Source organism: Zophobas morio, unplaced genomic scaffold (genome assembly GCF_036711695.1).
Source record: "Zophobas morio isolate AGI-343-1 ecotype UQ-CSIRO unplaced genomic scaffold, CSIRO_AGI_Zmor_V1 ptg000024l, whole genome shotgun sequence".
Classification (NCBI taxonomy): Eukaryota; Metazoa; Arthropoda; class Insecta; order Coleoptera; family Tenebrionidae; genus Zophobas; species Zophobas morio.
The window spans coordinates 15,107,423-15,126,540 of NW_026972129.1; the positions used below are offsets into that span (position 1 = coordinate 15,107,423).

The following is a 19,118-nucleotide window of genomic DNA, read 5'->3' on the forward strand; positions in this document are numbered from 1 at the left end:
GCCAGATTCGAAATAAATGTGTATATTTTTTTTACATGAAAGCAAGATTCTTATTAATAAATAAGAAAAGTATCTATATATCAAAATATTTTGATAATATTTTACTGCTTTACCACCAACGAAAAAAGAACAGTCAGTGCTGATCTGTCTTTCCTGTCTACAGAGTCTAGACAAGTGTATGACCAAGTATTTAACGACTTTTCTAAACAATGTTAGAGAAAATAAATAAAAACTTTAAGAAATTCCTCGTATCACAACATTCAGTGCTGAAAACTCAAACTGGAACTAAGAATAAAGTCGATATCAGCGAATTTCCCAGATAGATCACTTTTTCTAAAAACACAAACCGACCCCTATAAATCGAAACTCCAGAACAAATAGGTAAAATTTTAATGGAGGCCCCAAATGATGAATATTTAATGGGAGTGTGAATTAATATCTAACGAAGTAAATATTTCCACGAATTTGTGAAACTGCTAAACAGAGGGAATGGCTAAATTAATGGATAGCGACGTTCAAGGTCCAGTTTCTACCAACTTTGTTGAATTTTGCAGAAGGCATGTCAACGAAAATCAAGCACAAATAGACCTTGTTTTTTGATGTCATACACTGGATACAGTTTTACGCGTTCATCTGCAATATTTAACAGTGGAATAGAGAAAAAAGATTTGTAGCTAATTTATTTAATGTAAATAGTCAGTGTTAATTCAGTTTTTATTGAATAAATGGTTCCTAAATGTGAAGTAAAAGGTTTAGAATTTCTTCCTACGTCTTTCCCTTACTGTTACAAATAAAAATGCGACGAGCTTTTTAACGTTTTATTGTGAATAAAGTTGTAACATGAAAACTTATGAAGATGTTTATGTTAATTGCAGGTGCGTGGACATGGTATCGAACATGACGGATACCAAGTTAGGAATGGAGTCGGTGTCACCGGTGACGCTCAGTTCTGATTGGTCCAGGCTGGCACGGCTCATATTTCTTGCATCTCTTGCAGCCGTCGGAAGTGTTGGTAATGTGTTTATGATAAGCGCCGTCATGATTGAAGATTACCTCCGAAAGCGAGGTAAGAGAAGTTGTCTTGACAGGAATCGAGCTGGAAATATAAATGATTGATGTATCGTTGTTCGGCATTCGACTCCACATTATTTGTCAGAAAGTATACGTTTCATATTATTTTTCGTTTTATGACATATCGCTATAGCTCGTCAATAAGAAGAAACGTTTTTATTTTTAGAATTTTTACGATAATTTGTTCGGTTGTTAGAAAAGCGAACGAACTTGCACAAACATATTAAAATTGCACGCTGATCGATCTGATGGGGTCTTGTTTCATGACTATGCTTGGTTTTTAGATTGAAAGAAAGTCCACCCTCACTCTGGAAACTACGTTGATCTTAATAATTTTACATATATTTCCTAATTTGTTGTTTCTGATAAGTAATAACCTCCCACTGCCTAAACTATTATCTGAAGTAAAAATGTAAAACGAAATCTGGGTATATTTATGTCGTATGAAATGCATCGATTTGTTACCAGATTTGGTATAACCAAAGTATTTGATAATAATTCATCCACTGGATTAAACAATACCGTGCGATCGAAAATAAAACGAATTAGAGTTGACTTTGGGCAGTTGTTAGGGTGGTGTTACTGTACAACTGACACATCACATCATCCCGAAAGCTAACAAATCGGTCACTTGTCAGTGTTAAAAATTAAACACCCAATAACACAAAGTCGTTCATTAACGGTTACATTGACGGCAACTTACGTCAAACAAGGAGCAGCTTTTCGATGATAAGTATAATTAAACAGGTCAAACGATTTTATGATGTTCGACCTTAATTTTGCTAGTCTTCTCACCTGAACATTTCTTTATCTAACTAGGTAGTACAGCACTCCAGTTGGCGCTGCGCTGCATTAAGTTTAAAGTGAGCGTGCAACAATATTTGGAAGAGCTGTTCTTGCACGTTAGGGTGGGCGAGACTAGCACAATTAAGATCGAACATCATAAAATCGTTTGCCCTATTTAACTGTGCAAACGTCTTCTCATCTGAACATTTCTTTATCTAACTAGGCAAAAGTTTAAAGAAATATTGTTGCGCAACTGAAAAATATGTATGTTATATACATATATCCGTATACAGAAAGTGTTAGAACCAGAGGTCGCTGGTAAAACCTAGGAAAAGTTTTGGACGTAGATATTCAACATGTGTAGCACAGAATGGAGTTACGCCTTTTTGATTAAGTAAATCCACCACAATTTGTAGGTGACCTGATACTGTTTTCATTTGATGATTGACTCTGGCAAATTTCGTTGCTTATATGCCTGCCGGAGACAAGTCCTGCCGTCAACATAAGGGAATCTGCCAGTGGGTGAACTAAATTGAAAAGAGAAGAAAATAGTTCAGTAATAGGTCCCAATGTATAGGATTTACAAGTAACATTTTTTGGAACAGTGGGTACCACGGTTGAGTGGACCATTCCGGAACTACTAAGATACCCTCTGCCATATCAAGAATGATCTTATTTAAGATTCTCGATATAAGCGAAAAAGGTGGAAACGTGTAGAAAAAGAATTGGCTCTATGACAGCGTAAATGAGTCTACCGCCAGCAAGCCGGAGTCTAGAGACCAGAATACCTAAGTCGTGCATTCATGGTTTAGGTAGGATGCAAATAGGTCTATCTCAGGATTATCAAATGTCGCTGTTGTGGATCGATAACTTAAAGTCTATTAATGTAAGAGAACGCGGTTGTATTATCAATACCTAATAAAATGTTACAGTTATGCAGATCACGAGCAAAGCATTCCAGCCCAACTAGAGTCATAGCGAGGCAGTACTACCTAGTTAGATAAAGAAATGATCATATGAGAAGACGTTTGCACAGTTCATTTTATTTTCTCTCACCTAGTGGTCACAGTTAGTAGGAGGAGCTAAATTATAAATGCTGAAACGTAAGATGAAAGAAGACCATAGTATTTTAGAAATTGCCATAAAATATGATAGTTGTTTACTAACTTCTGCGTAAAAAAATAAAAGAGGTTAATTTTGCAACATTCTGAGAGTAAATTGATGCGCACAGTGATTGTTTTCTAATATAAATATGCAAAAACAGTGTTTACCTTTGGGGGGACAATTTGAAAAATAAAAGCACTACTTAGAAAACGATTGAAAAGTTATAAAATCTAAAATACTAAACAAGAAATATATTAGTGTCGTATATTTTGTAAACTAATACTTACAAGATTATCTATGTCTGTTTAAGAATGAGTAAAGCAGTTTTTAAATTTTAATCAAAAAAACAAGTTTGTCTTATTATTATAAACGTTTGTATCGAATTGCTGTACTTACATTAAAAACAAGTTTCATGTATTTGGTAAGGAACAAAACGGCTTCGACTGTAACAAAAGACCTTAGCATTTGACTGTGAAAAAAGTATTATAGCATCAAAAGATAAAAATAATTTAAAAAATTATATTAAAACAAATCAAGAAGTTGACATCTCGTTGAGTTGAACAGTAAAATTACGACGCAATTACATTAGGAATTAAGAAAAAATCATTATGCTGAAAGTGAGTAAATAAAAATTTAATAATAACGTATTCTGGTAGGTACATACACTTTTTATTCATTGGAATGTAATTAATAATTACTCCTATTTTTTTTTTATATTTACAGTGAGACGTTTGCATGTGGGTTGTGAGCTTGTGTTTGTCAAACAAATTAAGTTAGTTAAGTTAAAACTACAACACTCCATATACTTTTATTTTATAGCATAGCAAATATCATATAATTAAAAATGACATTGTTAAGACAAGACTGATTTTGGCAAATTTTATACCCTCTAAGAAAATAAAGGGCGGGTGGGTGGGGCTACTAGTTGTTAAGATAAGACTGATTTTGGCAAATAATATAAACTTTAAGAAAATAGAGGGCGGGTGGGCGCGACTTGTATTTGCCGAGATATGACTGATTTTGGTAAAGGATATACCCTCTAAGAAAATAGAGGGGGGTGGGTGGGGCTAGTATTTGTTAATATAAGCCTGAACATTATCAAGAGTAGTCACTATAATGAAGAAGGGGTGTAGAAAAAGCTAAACCCAGTCCCCCCATCTCTTTTCTCCATTTCACTGATTTATTTTATTTATTGTTAAATTGGGAATTGAATTCTATTTTGAAAAACGGTAGAATCTCTAAGATTTAAAACAAAGTCAGAAGTGGCCCCGCCCACCCACCCCTATTCCGTTTTGATTACTCATTTTATTGGTTCTCTATAAAATTATGAAAATTTTAGAATTTCAATAAGTTGCATCTGGACGATAAAAGAAACAGATTGATTAGGTATTTAACTGATACAATGTGTATACAGTGCAAATACATATGGAGCAGACTGTTAAAATTATTTTTTAAGACTTTTTTAGAGTGTAGAAAGAGTCTTGTCAAAAACTGACGTTTATTGAAAATTATTTTTAACAACAAAATAATGTTAGGTTGGAAAACTTTTTCTCATTTTCTGCAAATCTGCTTAACGCAGATTATTGATATAAAATTAATAAATAATTACAATATCATTACACTCATAAAGTATTTGCTAGGGGACTTCTTCTCGTCAACATAAAAAACACCACCTGTGAGCCTTTGAAAAAATTTAATTAGCTATCACTGCTTCAAAGTTAATTAAGTTTTATAAAAGCAAGTGACAAGTGTTCTGTGTTGACAAGTTATTTTTGAAATAAAAATCATAATTGTTATTAGAAAAATCACTTCATGACAATAGTTCCCTCAGACAAATTTCAATTAATATTTTGCCTTTTTTCTTAATGTACATAATTTTCTTTGAACAACACGATACTAAAAAACATGTTTTTAATTTCTTGCAAAGAAATAAGTATTTTGCAGTAAAGCTCCGCCCCACCTGGTTCACGACGAATAAAAAAAATCATCACAATTGAGACAGGGTGGGCGGGCGGGCTTACATTTTGCCTTTTTGTTTTAACACGTGTAGACTTCTTTTCACACCATCAAACTTAAAACATGTTTAAAATTGAAAATTTGTATATACATATATTTTTTCTTGCTTTTTTTGTGAAAAAGAAAAAGGACATCACAAAGTGCTCACTGCATGTTTGTAATCTCTTTTTAAGATAGGAGAAAACAAAATAAAAGCAAAAAAGCAATGGTGCCAAAAATTTCGAATTTCATGTGTCTGTACCGTACCATTAGTATTTTAAAACCAAATATGAAATTTACTGCTTGAAAAATTAAAAACACCGTTGAAATTACTAAAAATATTTTTTTAAAATACGCTGGTCTAATGTATTAGTATAGATGACTGTTAGGTAGAGAAATAATTTTTTTTGAAGCTTTGTACGGTTTCCTTCATAGTTAGGTAGATAATATTAAAAATTGCCCTCGTAGTAATAATATACACAGGATTTTTTTTTGTCCGGCGTCTTGCCTGTCCATATTTTTTTCATTGGTACCTACTGTACTTCCCATTCTGTGTGGGTTGTCTTCTCTTGATGTGCTTCTCTATTGAATATATATATTTGTGATTCTTCTCTGATTTGTACATTTCTACTTTCATTGGTTCTAGTCACACCTTGAAGTCTTTCTTATTTTTTTCCACTTGATCAGTACCCACTACTGGCTTGTATACTGCTTTGTACAATTTCCTTTTTGTCTGTTTTGTAAGCTCTTTTTGATTCATAAATCTTCTGGTTATTGAGAAATACACTTTATTTGAGCTTTCTATTTTTTGTTTATTTCAACCCAAACATTTTTACCTGCTTTATCCCTTTTTTTGTGTGTGCATAGCTTTTTCTCTTCCTGAAATTGACAACACTTTTGTTTTCATTATGTTTATTTTTATTCCATACTATAAGGTCCTCTTTTAGGTATCTATCTCCCATTATCTGTGATGATTGTCACGTCATCCGCAAATACACACTTTACTATGTCTACTTTTTCCATATTTTGACTTCTCTTATTATATCGTCCATGAATGTTATAAACAGAAGTGGATTTAAGCTACCTCCTTGTCTGACATCTTCTACTTTGAAGTTTTCAGATAGATTTTTCCTAATTATGCAGTTATTGGTTTCCCTGCACAGACTTTTGGTTACTCTTGTGAACCTACGGTTTACATTTCTGTTTTCCACACGATTCCATATCTTCAATCTTTTGGAATCTTTTTAACAGCTCTGTTACGCTTGGACCCATGAATCAGAATTGTTATTTTACTGTGGCCATGTGCTTTCCCATTTGTTCATGTCTTGATCTTCATTACCTTTTTCAATGTAATATCCTCATGTTATTATTATCCTCGGCAAAAAAAGTTATGCAATTAACAAATAACTGTTCGAGCGTTCCATAGTCACTTGCTTTTCAATTAAAATTTTTCCTCGAGTATTTTTTATTCCTATTCTGAATAATAACAGTTATGTATTCCTAATTTTTCTAGAAAATGGGGTAAACCGTTTTTGCTATGATCAGTGAAAGAGATTGCCTCATGGATTTTTTTGGGTCACCCTGTATAAGTAATTCCAAAAACTATCAAAATCAATCTTAAAGTTTCGACGAATAAATCTTACCTTGACATATGTAAAATATTATGAATTTATACTTGTGGTTTATGAATGCATTCATATTTCAAAAAAGTTAATGAATGAGGCAGCCCATTTTATTGATCAAATCAAGAACGGCTTACTTCGTTTTCTCGAAAATTTGAGTTAACAGTACTATTATTATGAATAACTATTCAAATTGATATTGTGTCTTTGAGAAATTGTTGATGACATTATAATTTTGTTATCTCTCACTCACTTATAACATACGCATAGCATGCCCCTTTACCTATACTTGAACAGTCCACACTTGTCTTTTTTTAATTTGTAGGGGTTATCGTAAAAGAATAAATCCGCGATATTTTCGAGTTTTTCGAGGAATCTGCATTTGTTCGTCTGTAATTAGTTAATTAGATGGGATTAATCTAGTGCACTAAAGGAAATTAGTTTGTACATGACAGTTTAGTTTGATAAAGCATTTATTGGATACTACTGCAACCAGTTCACTTCATTGCAGCATAATAATGCGCCACATTTCCATAATTATATTATTGTGACGGATGTTCCAGAGAAAACTGCAAATGACACTTAGGGTCACATGTTGTGAATGCAAGGAACATAGAGAAATGATAAATTACTGTGAAATTATAGGTGTTTTTAGGATTACCTTATAGATAGCAAAACGCCAACCAAAATTTGTTCATCCCTACAAAAAAAGGATGACGCCAGTCAAAACTATATGTAAAGTGAGTTTTATTTAAAGTGTGTAAAATAATATGCGTCAATGTCGGTGCTCTATTAATCCACTCTTATTTTATATTATATTCGTATATTAATATAATGAGTTTTCACAAATATTGAAAATTGTTATTGATTTATTGGTTTCATCGTTTTAATGGTTAATAGCTAGAAGCTTTTCTGCTAATAGATTTTTTCACTTTGAAAATTATGCAATAAAATCTTTTAAAGTGATAATAACTTTACAACACTTGTTCTGTCAAATATCCACATACTTTTCGTATTACTTGTGCTTACAAATATGTTTACCCCTGAGGAAAATGTGTTCTACTCGCCCACAAGAGGCTCCACTTTAAGCAAAATTAAATTTCTTGTCAGTTTGGTTAAGAACATAAATATACAAAGAATGCAGCACTCAATATTTATACGGCGAATTTATGGCACACACGCCACAATATTTTAACATAACTTGCGTTGAAAACGTAAGAGGGATCGCAATAAATTCATTTAAAACTACTACAACGCTTGACCTTTTCATGTAGATGAAAAAACGGTTGAACTAGGACCATGAATTTCACTTAGCAGGGCCTCCCCTTTGTGCCGATGAACTTTGACATAAAGTAACATTGACGTGTATTCACTTACTTTACACTGAGATTTGCTTCACTGGAATAAATGTCATACGTTTACAAGAAAATACTGGTAACTTATTGTTACGTAAAACTGTTGCTGAAAATATGTATTGGATTCTACTTTATTTTTTATAGAATTCCCCACTGAAAACATTTTACTTGTTGTAGAATAAATAATATGATGTGAATATACATACCATTGCTTTCGGGGTGGCAGAACTAACAAAAATAAATATATTCTAGTTAATTCAGCAATCGCCTCTCTAAAAATCATTTCGCAATGAATTAAACTAAATAAGTGCAGCCGAAACACGAAATAAATTTTCATTTCAATTAAATTGATGATTTCTTTGATATGAACTGTCAGTTACATGTGAAATTAATAGTGATGGGGCAAATTGAGGAGTAAATTGCACGTTTTATAACCCATAACGTCTGACTTCAATCTCCTAATTGAATTTAGTTGACATCACATCTAAAAATTAATGCCTGCTCGATATCTCATGATCTGATTCTTTCAATACCCTATAAAACTTTTATTACATTTTAAGGATTATTTGTAATTAAATAATGACGTCGTATACAACGTGTCCTCTAGAGATTGTCGCTTCAATATAGCTGTTATTAGATTTCTTCGTTGTTTTTAAATTTACAAATTTAATAGAACTAAGCTTATTCACCTAGATTAATTATCGTGTACGCACCATTAGCAAGATATGTATCTAATTTAACGATTCTGTAATGTCGCTGAAATGTTTAATCCTCCAGGAACATTCTCGACGACACTTTCAGAGAATTAAAGAGAAACTTCTGGAAGTATTTATACTACACTTTGGAATTCAAGTTTTCAATTAGAAAGCAAGTTTTAGAAGACGCATGGAAATTTGCAATTTAATTGGTAACGGAGCAATTTAATTGCATGAAAAATCAATTAAATTGTAAATTCGGCCAAGTGTCACTTAAACTTCCAGAGGTGCAAATAAAAAAATGGAGGAAATCAGAGCGATAAAGAGCATTTGAACTTGACAATGGTCGTAATTGAATTCGATGTGATCACAAAGACGTCAATATGCATACCAAAGTTTAGAAATGAACTTACAGTAGAATCACGAAAACGCGTAAGACAGAATAAAGGCTTTGCATAATTTAAATTAGTTTGTTGAGTCGAGGTGCCGTGTACCTATTCGTTAAATTTATTATTTAAATGTCTAAATCAGACATGGTATACGATAACTTGGAGCAATAGAGTACAAAGAGACAGAATAATTGATCTTTTTACAAACTTGGAAAAATGCCTAGCTAATCTTTTGTGCTGTAAAACAAGAAAAAAACTGATAGGGGCCCACATTGCAACTTTTTTGGCTTTTACAAAGGCTGGATATTATTCACTGGGAATGTGACGTATATTTTTCATTCCGCAACAAAAACCATTACAAATTTCTCAGATGTAGAAGCGCGTTGCTGTGTAACATTTAAAACATCTGCAATGTTACTTATATAGAACTTCCCTAGCTTCTGAAGGACAATAAACGTCGCATCAGATGTCATACTCAAACTTGTGTAGTACAAAAATTCTAGAAAATTAGATGAAAAAAAGTGTCAGACAGAATTATGTTTTGCAGTTAATCAAGTAAATTTAGAAAGGTAAGCGAATATCAAGAAGTAATTTCTCATTCATCATCATAACTATGCACTTTATGTTTAATGAATCCTGTTGGTAAACACACAAAATTGTCTAAAGGCTAATCAAGTAATGGAAAATTCAGTGGACTGGACACTCGATTAGTTAATCTGTGTAACGCTACTGCAGGCTAATATGGTTACCCTAGTTTGAAGCGGCGGACATGCAGAAGTAAATACTCTATTATTATTACCGCTCTAAAAGTTACAGTCGTTGTACATTTTGTCTAAAATTGCTAGATAAATACCGGAAAACTTGTACACACATACCAGTCGATGTAAATTTGTTCACAGTAATATGTTATATGTAAAGTACATATGTGAAGAAATACGTGTTTTTAGTTCAGTTGACAGAAATATGATGTATGCTCCAGGCACAAATTGAACTTTTGTGGACTCAAATAACAAACGAATGAGTTAACAAAATTAACAATATTTTGCGTTATAACGCGAAAAAGTAACTAGATTTAAAATTACCCGCGTAAGAGGTACTTTCTACGTCATCAATATGTTTCTTCAAGGTCATGATTTACCCTAACCTAATCACTATAAAGGGACCTTGCTTTTGCACTTTGTTTTGATTCTTTTGTCGTTCGTAATTGTAAATATAAAAATAATATAAAAAATCAGAAAAATAACATTTTCGTTGGAAGTTAGTTACTTCATAGTTACATAAAATGGAAAGGGTTTGGCAGTTTTCTGTGAGGAGACTTGGGATGAATTCCGTGAAAAATTCCCCAATAATCTTGTAGACTCTACACATTTTTCTGGAATGTCCTGAAATGTTGTTTGGAGAAACTGAAAATGTAGAAAAAACAAAATTAAGTGGCAAGTGGAGATATCGCTTTGCACTTATCAAAGAATATTAAAAAAATATTTGGATATGTATCCGCATAGATTAACATGTGTCCAAGAAGAACAAAAAAGTAGCTGATTTTCCATTAAGGCCTGAATATATATTGACACACCTTTTATAAATCAACACTATACTAATAAATTGGCGATGGAGTATTTCCAACAAGATTCTGCCACAGCACACGCAGCTGGAACCATAATTGTTTTGCTACGAGAGTTTTTGCAAATCGTCTCATCGATCGAAACACAAAAACCTTTGGCCACCCAGTGGGGGTATCTGACGAAGTCAAATGTGCATCACGTTTTATTTCGTTGTTTTCAATAATGTAAAAACATTCACAAAAAAAAGGAACGTACAGAATCGATTTTTCGACCACACAGGATAAATCATGAAACTTTACACGCTAGTACCAGTCTATTAAAGACATGCGGATTAAAAGTCAAGGATGATTCGGTTACAATCAGTATTGATCACCCAATAAACGAAAAAAGCTCTAACAAACTTTGAAATGTAATTTAAAAAAAAATTGGTCCAAAGTTATTTCGACAGAACTTCCCTCGCCCTGAAATACAATAAAACAAATTCAATTTTTTCGAAAAATTATAAAATTTGATTATGCAGTGAGTGAGCCGTTCCCGATTTAATCAATACAATAAATTGACTCATTCATTAATTTTTATGAGTCAAGTTGTATAAGAAATTTAAAAATTTTTAACACAATGATAAATCACAAGTACATACAGACTCATCATATTTTGCACATTTTGGATAGGATTTATTCAGTAAAATTTTGAGATGACGGCATCAATTTTTACGTGGAGGGGATGAACGAATCAATTTTGCTTAACGATTTACCATGATTACGATAGCTTTAAAATATTTACAAGATTTCAGAGCATCGGCTTTCCAGATTCAAAGTTTTATGTAAAATATTGTTATTCAGTTTTGAATTTTTTACAAAAATTCTGGATGTCTAGAGTGAAAATTCGACACGGATTCACACACCACAAGTGCAGGAGTATCTTATTTTATACAATTTTTAAAAACTTTTTATTATAAATTTTGGAGAAAACGTCATCCCATTGGTTGTGGGGATGATTATCTAAATTTTAGTTAGCGTTTAACCGTCTAATATACGTACAAAATATGACAACAATCGGTCCAGTAGATTCGGAGGTTACTTGTCTAATCAAAATGAATACAGATAGACAGACGGAAACGGAACACTACTTTTTTTCGTACCTTAGGGGTCATGAAATGTCGAGAAAATATGCAAGTGGCAATTCGGCCGATGGACACGATTACTATACTTCCTTAGCCTTACAATCGGGAAGTAAAAATAATGTTGGTAACATCAATCTGTTCCTTGCTCGGTTTGACAGGTACGGTCAAATAACTGTCAAATAAATGGCCTACTAGAGGATTTTTTTTTTCGGGGATGTGGTATTTTATGATCATGATGGAAAATAGTTTAAAGTGTTGACGATCCAGACATACACAAGAATTGTTGCACGAATTTGTTATGCAGGAATTAAATTTGATAATTAAAAATATAGGAGTAATTTTTGTCATTTCGGTATATCGTCATTTTGGAACTACACACCACAGGTTTGATTATTAGTTTCGATATTTTGACTGTTTTGTCAAAGACACTACTTTGCTGTAATACAATTTTGCAAATCATAATGCAGCTTTGATTCTCTTCAGTCTTGAATCATCTCCTGACGCACTTATTTCTAATCTGATTCACCTAAAGGTAAACGCTTCCCCTAAAATTCAATTTATTCTACAAAAGTTCTCTTTAGCCTTCGTTGATATTTGCGTTTTCGGTTCTGAATTTATAAATACATCGTGAAGATACTGCCACTATTTCATAAAAACGAAGAAAAATGACGGAAAAAAAATTGGATTAAACCCAAATTGAGTGCTTTAATAGAACTGGTGTAATTTATATTTTCAAGATTGGTAGTCTTGACAAATGTTACTATCAAATAATAAATAAAATAAACATCAAAAGAACGAAATGACATTTTTAATTAGAATATGCGTGTTGGGTACTTAGATTAGTGCCAGGTAAAATAAATTGTCAAAATATTTTCTTGAAAATTATATTCACGTAATTTGTCTAACTGCACCGGTGCAGCTCTAGAGCATCGGGACAACTTTAGATTTGGACATTGCTGGCCCCAAATATATCGGATACTACGGCAGTTTCCCGTATTTTGGAGGACGTAATTAGTGGCAGGATAACAAGGATATTGGTCCAATATTTTCGTTATCCTGCCACTAATTTAAAGATAATAGACGTATTAGACCTGAACCCTAATGAAAATTTTTTAATATACTATTTTACTATCACACAATCCCTTAGAGCAGTTAATACTTTTTTAATGAGCTAACGCTTACATAGTCGCGTGCATACAGAGGAAATTGTACTATGACAAACTACTTTAGCGTTAGATTTCGGAACGTTGAAAGCTGCTGATTGCAGAATCGATTCCTGTGAAGCTGATGTCCTTCAGCTGTCTCCAAATCTGATTGATGTAGAATACTTTCACGGCAGTATATGAGGTTATTTATTGAGAAAGTCATTAAATTAAGAACTTGAAGTTTTGAACCATATACCATATAGGACACCAAAAGCAAATACAAAATTTGACCCAGAAGAGGAACTTGGTAGCTACACTTGTACGTTTCAGTTTTTCTAATTTATTTCTTTCTGCTGTCATGGTCGCCTTGCCAAGCAGAAGCATCGTCGCATTTGTGCTTGTCAATTTGACTCAAAGTGAACGAGATTATTGACTAATAGTTGGAGAAAAAACTATCACTTTGAATTTTGATCCCGTTATAAAGTTTCCCTGAAGGAGAGCTTTATAAGAAACAAAATTGAAGCAACGTTTTCATACCATTTTTTGCTATGCAGTACATCAACTTTGTGAAGCTTAAATTAACGTTGTTGTTTACAATATAACACACTAATCGAAAAGTTATCGCTTCCTAGAATTTGACGTCCCCTGAGAACTTGTTCTGTGTTTTATGTCAATTATTTTCTATATTTATAGGCTAAATTATTGGGTTAGAACCAATTTCAGCTTAACAGTGCGTTGCCTCGAACTAAATTTGAACAATAATACAAGAAAATATACCCATATTATGATTAGAGGGGCACCCAGAAAAATTTGTTAGTGGGAGTCAGAGGCGAATTAGATACGATAATTACAACTTTGAAGTAATAAATCTACATCCACACTGACACCAAAAAAAGTATTCGTAATATTGTTTTTATTGTCTAATGATTAACGTTTATCAACGATCTATGCCTTTACTTTAATAACATTGCAACAAGTTTCTCGTAGTAATATAATGTTCCGCAGAGGTATTAAATCAATGATAACAAATACCGAGTGACTATTAATGTTTGTGATTTTTTTTCTCAAGTTGGCAACACTTTAACATTTGTGGTGGTATACCTGATTGCAAATTAAAATTGTAGGAATCAAGTCAATGGTTGCCATCTTCTGATCACGTTTTTTATGCACCCTCATGTCAAAATTGAGAACCGTAAACTAATATAATTCACAAGTGCCAAGACGATAAAAATTTGCTACAATCATTAATAGTCGCCCGGTATATGTAGCCTTAAAAAACTCACCCTGTGCAATTTGAAATAAAAATGTTAACGTCAATTGGATAGATCAGATTTAAAACTGTCACAAATCTGAGGTATTTGTATGAAATAGGTAAGCAGAGTTGTCGATATATAATTTTTTAAATCACTCAACGACAAAAAACGAGTAGAACTTTGTATTTATGATCCCCTAGATCTGACTTAACCTGCCCTTACTTAACTTGACTTGACCATTAGCTCAGGGAGGTTCCTGCTCTGACTTCACTTGACTTCACCTCACCTGGCCTGACCTGATCTGACTTGGCTTGACCAGACCTTTACATGGGCATAATCCCACTAAAGCTACTATAAAGGTCGTTGTCCAACAAATGTCCATGTCCTCAATTTCTTTATTCGTTACAACAGAATTTTGACTATCCAAAACCAGTACGAAGCATTACTTCAGGTGTCCTTTTGCTGTTGTCCTTCCGCAAATATTTTGCAATCGGTTGATCTTCTTTCTTCTCCATTCCTTGTTTTCTTTTTTTCGATATCTTCTGTTAGAGTCACGATACTGTGCCAGCTTTGTGAACATTGAAGCATAGTCTTTATTATGATGTTATCATTTAGTTTTTAACGAATTTTCTCTTATATATGTTTTTTTTGTATCTGTCTATTTATTGCAAAAAACATTGCATGTTTGGCCGTATTTACTTCTTCTCCTCATTTCTAGCATTCTGGGGTTTTTACGTTTCCCTAACCTGTACCTGTACTGCCCAAAAGCCCCGTAGGCAGTGAGCAATTGTGCTAACCTAAATCTCAGTTCTATCCCTTTTCTTGCCATCCACATTTCGAGCATTAGGTCAGGTTAGATTGTTGCTCATAATTAGTGTTAGCAGTAGTTTACAAATTCTGTGACGAAATTCCAATGAACGTCTGGAATTTCGCCGATAATGTGTGGGGGTGGCGTGCCTCGATGCCAAGCCTTGGGCCTACTAGTGCCGCCGAAATGCCTCTGGCCGATCTAGGCTTATGCGGACACCTTCACACTACCGGGGGTGGAGCCTTTGGTCTGGAGCGACAGTCACTCGAGCGCCAGCTCCCTCTTCCGGGGAGGGAGCACCGGGGTTGCTCTAAACCCGGAGACACGGATCTCCAAGTGGTCTGGTGAGCGCCCGCGAAAACAAAAAAATAAAATATAACGGAAAGAAATTTAAACAATAAACCGGGTTTATCCCCTGCCACCAGCTACACGGCTCAAATAAATCTTACGGCTAAAATAATCTTACATATCTACAAAAAAAACTTTACAAACTAAAAAAAAAGTATAAAACGGTCAGCAGGGTCGTTCCCGCCTGGACGGTACCTTCTTTCAGGACGGCCTTCTCCTTGACCTGGGGACGCCAACCGTGGAAGGTGACATATTGTTTAACACAGCACTAAGAATTTTGTTCTTTAACTTTGAGTTTCATGAACGACGAGCAAAGTTGAGTATCTTCACAGAACAATTTTTGATTTTCTTTAAAACACGAGGGGTTGGGCAATTATTTTGTGTCAGAAGTATAAACTGTTAGATACAAATCATATACTTCGGAAAAAAGGAATCAACGTTAATTAAAATGTTATGCGACTAAAATTGACGGAGTTTGATTATTATCGTATATATCTTTCACCCGACGTAATAGAATTTTTCTGAAAACAGATTTAGATTCGTGGTACAAAAGTGCTTCCAAAAATTACTGACATCCTTTTGTTTGGGCCAAGCCTTGTAGACTAGTGTAATCGAATAGCATTATTGTTTTAGCTAGGTCTTGAGGAGCCCGCCTCCTCTGGATACATCACTACGTATAGGTGTACACAGTACACTTTTCGTTAACTTTATCCTGTACTGCCACTTAAAAAATTTAGCAGTTTAACCAACAATACGCAGACTTATTTTCATTGTTATGTTTGTTGTGTTTTAAAGTCGTTCTGTTGCTGTTTGAAAATTCCATTCTTTTGGTGCAGGTAACACATTCGTGGTGAGCGTAGCGTTAGCCGACCTACTAGTGACCGGTTTAGTCATCCCCGCCTCAGCCGTGGTGATTCTCGCTGGCCTTCCGGAGAACCTCCCTGTGTGCAAGTTCCAATGGTTCCTTGCGACGGTATGCTTCTTAGTGACTGTCCTATCCCTCACGGCAGTCGCTGCAGAAAACTACATCCGTCTGTGCTGCTCGGCCGCAACCTACGAACTCTTGAGCCGAGGAAAAATCACAGCCATTCTCATGATGCTATGGACAGTAAGTGCCGTGACTTCCAGTTTGCAGTTTGCTACAGATCTAACCTTCGACTATTGCACCCGGCGGAATCCCGGCCTCATCCCCTACCAGGCTACCGTGGGAGTGGTGTTTGTGTTCTTGCCCATATTTCTAACGCTTTTTAGTTACGTGAGGACCGCTTACCAAATCCGAAGGGCCAAATCCAGGCCTAACTTCAAGCCCTCTGTCACCTTCAACTGGGACTACTCCCTCATGCACACCAACCTGTACAGTTTCCTTCTGTTCGTGTTCTTTTGGCTCCCGTTCGGGGTGGTTTTGGCCATCGGGACGGTGAAAGAGGTGCACAACAGCTTGTTCTACAAGCTGGCCTGGCTAGGCATCACCAAGTCCTGCATCAACAGCATTCTGTACTGCATCACGAACAGGCACTTTAGGGGAGCCTACGTCAACCTTTTTCATTACTGCTGCTGCAAAACCACGGTGACGTTTTCGAGGAGGCAACGACCAGAAGGGGTTCGCCCCTCGGGGGATGTCCGTGTTCATATCATTCCAGGTTACAACATGTACTGCAGTCCGCAGAGGAGCCGCGAGGGTCAAAGCAAAAGGTGCTCGTCTCGACCTAATGGAAGGGATGTTTACGAATTATGATGAGACGATTATTACACCACTACTAGAGGGGTGTGGATTTAGAACAATTTATCTGAAAATTGTATTGTATCGCGTTTTTTTTAGCGTTTTATTACTTGCAAAATTTCGTATACATAAGATTTTGGTGATATTCAAACTTTAATGAATAGACTCTTGCAAGTGTCTGTAATCGAATAACCTCCCATCTGTGCTTTTACCTTGAAGTTCCAGTTACTGTAGATTTTACCTTCGGTATAATAGAACCAGCACAAATTTATTTCGATATACGCACGTGTTTGGACGTTGTGAGTAACGTATTAAAAGATGAGATTAGAGAATCTCATCTGACCGTAAACGCGTATTAAGCAAACATACAAAGCTTTGAAAATGTAAGCAATGTTTAACTTTCTACCTGAAGCCCACAACGAATTTTAACAGAAATTCTAATAAATTATCAAGTTCTAGCACGCTTAAGATAGATGAAAATTATTCAATTAAATGTTTAAATAAAAAAAAATTGCCAGCAAAAAAAATAAAGGAAACTTACCACCTCCCCAGTTTTTGATGTTTTCATTTATGAAAAAGTCGGGAAAACACCTCAACGCCAATATTTAAAACGTCTTTTTTTAATCTTGACTCAGAAAATTCAAATAAGTATGTAGCTGATAATAAATGTTAAATCAACACTAGGTTTCCTAACTTGGTAAGAAATAAAAGATTATTTACAAAACTTACTTATCGGTTAAACCAGTGTTTGATATCTTTAAAAAAAATTAGGAGTGCACTACAATGGGCGGCCAAGCCAAGCAGCCTTTGATCGGGCCGACGATGAACCATGCGGATTCATACAAACTCTTCAAACGTGTAGTAAAACTCCTCTACACTTTTCAAAAATCCTCAATAGACCAAAAGGTCATAGTGTTTTCAATAATGTTACAGTATTATTTATTAAAAAATTATGCGGATTCGAATTCCAGTGGTCTATACTACTATAATTTTTTAGTTAAACAGTTGGAGGATGGTGGTAGAAAAGAAGAAGGAACATAAGTCTTAAATGAAACAAGCTAGAAGTGTTCAACAGCTTATTTTTTAATATGAATTGTGAGTTCGAAACAAATATTATAACACATATTATATAACAGTATTCCATTACTGATAAGTATACGAAAATAAAGTCAAAACTCATTTTGTAACATATCAAAAGTACTACTTACATAATATATGTTGACTTATATATAGATACATACTATGAGCCAAAAAAAAAGCTACCAAAACATAGAATAATCTTTTTCAATAAAAAAAACCTATCTAGTAAAATATTTATGCCTAATTTCAAAGCCGGATTAACAATTTTGTGACACCTTGTTTAAAAATTCACTCGATTATGAAAAACTCTACATTTTTTTTAATATCTTTGACAGTTTAAAAGTATTTACATTTCGTGTTAAAGTACCAGATAATATAGTACAGTTTGGTGTACTAAATTTTGACTACTGTTTTTTGCATATTTGAAGAAATGTTCTTTGGATTTAACTTTAATTCTAATTTTTGGGTATTTTTAAACTGTTTGATGCAAAATTACACAAAAACTGTATATAGGAACTTGTAAAATAACATAGCCAAACATTTTCATCTAACAATTACATTATATGATAGCAATTATGAGAAAATTAATGTTCATTACCATTTCAAATCTGAAACTACAGTGGACGCCGCTTAATGTGATCACTTTGGGACTCAGACAAATTGATCACATTAACCGACTGATAATAATAAGCGAAAACCACAATCAGAGACAGTAAAACTCGAAACAAAACAAAATCATGAACAAAACAGAGTTTATTACTCTGGTAGATGAAGGTACATAAACATTAGAATTTATTTTAAATTTTGGTTACGATTCTGAGAAAGGAACCCTCGATTTCCTTTGGTTGTTGCAGAAATTTGTTAAGTAAGGGCTGAATTTTTTTTTTTTTTCTCTGATAAACTGAGATTTCGTCGTTTCGACATGTTAATTGTTACATAAGCCTACTCAGATTTAAAACAGAAAAAATTCGTTTGTTCAAAAGTCGAAAATGCACTGATTTTAAGTCTGTTTTTGACCACTGATTGTGGTTGTACAAAATGAGTAGTACCTTTTGAGAGCAA

The 19,118-nt window shown here is 34.0% G+C and overlaps 1 protein-coding gene across 1 annotated transcript; it reads left to right on the plus strand.

The window, feature by feature from the left end:
• The first annotated feature begins 885 nt into the window (after positions 1 to 885).
• Positions 886 to 16,991, plus strand: LOC135135442 (melatonin receptor type 1B-B-like). Its single transcript, XM_064064493.1, has 2 exons — positions 886 to 1,066; positions 16,093 to 16,991. The coding sequence occupies exons 1-2, from the start codon at positions 886 to 888 to the stop codon at positions 16,989 to 16,991; spliced, it is 1,080 nt and encodes a 359-aa protein (XP_063920563.1).
• Positions 16,992 to 19,118: the final 2,127 nt, after the last annotated feature.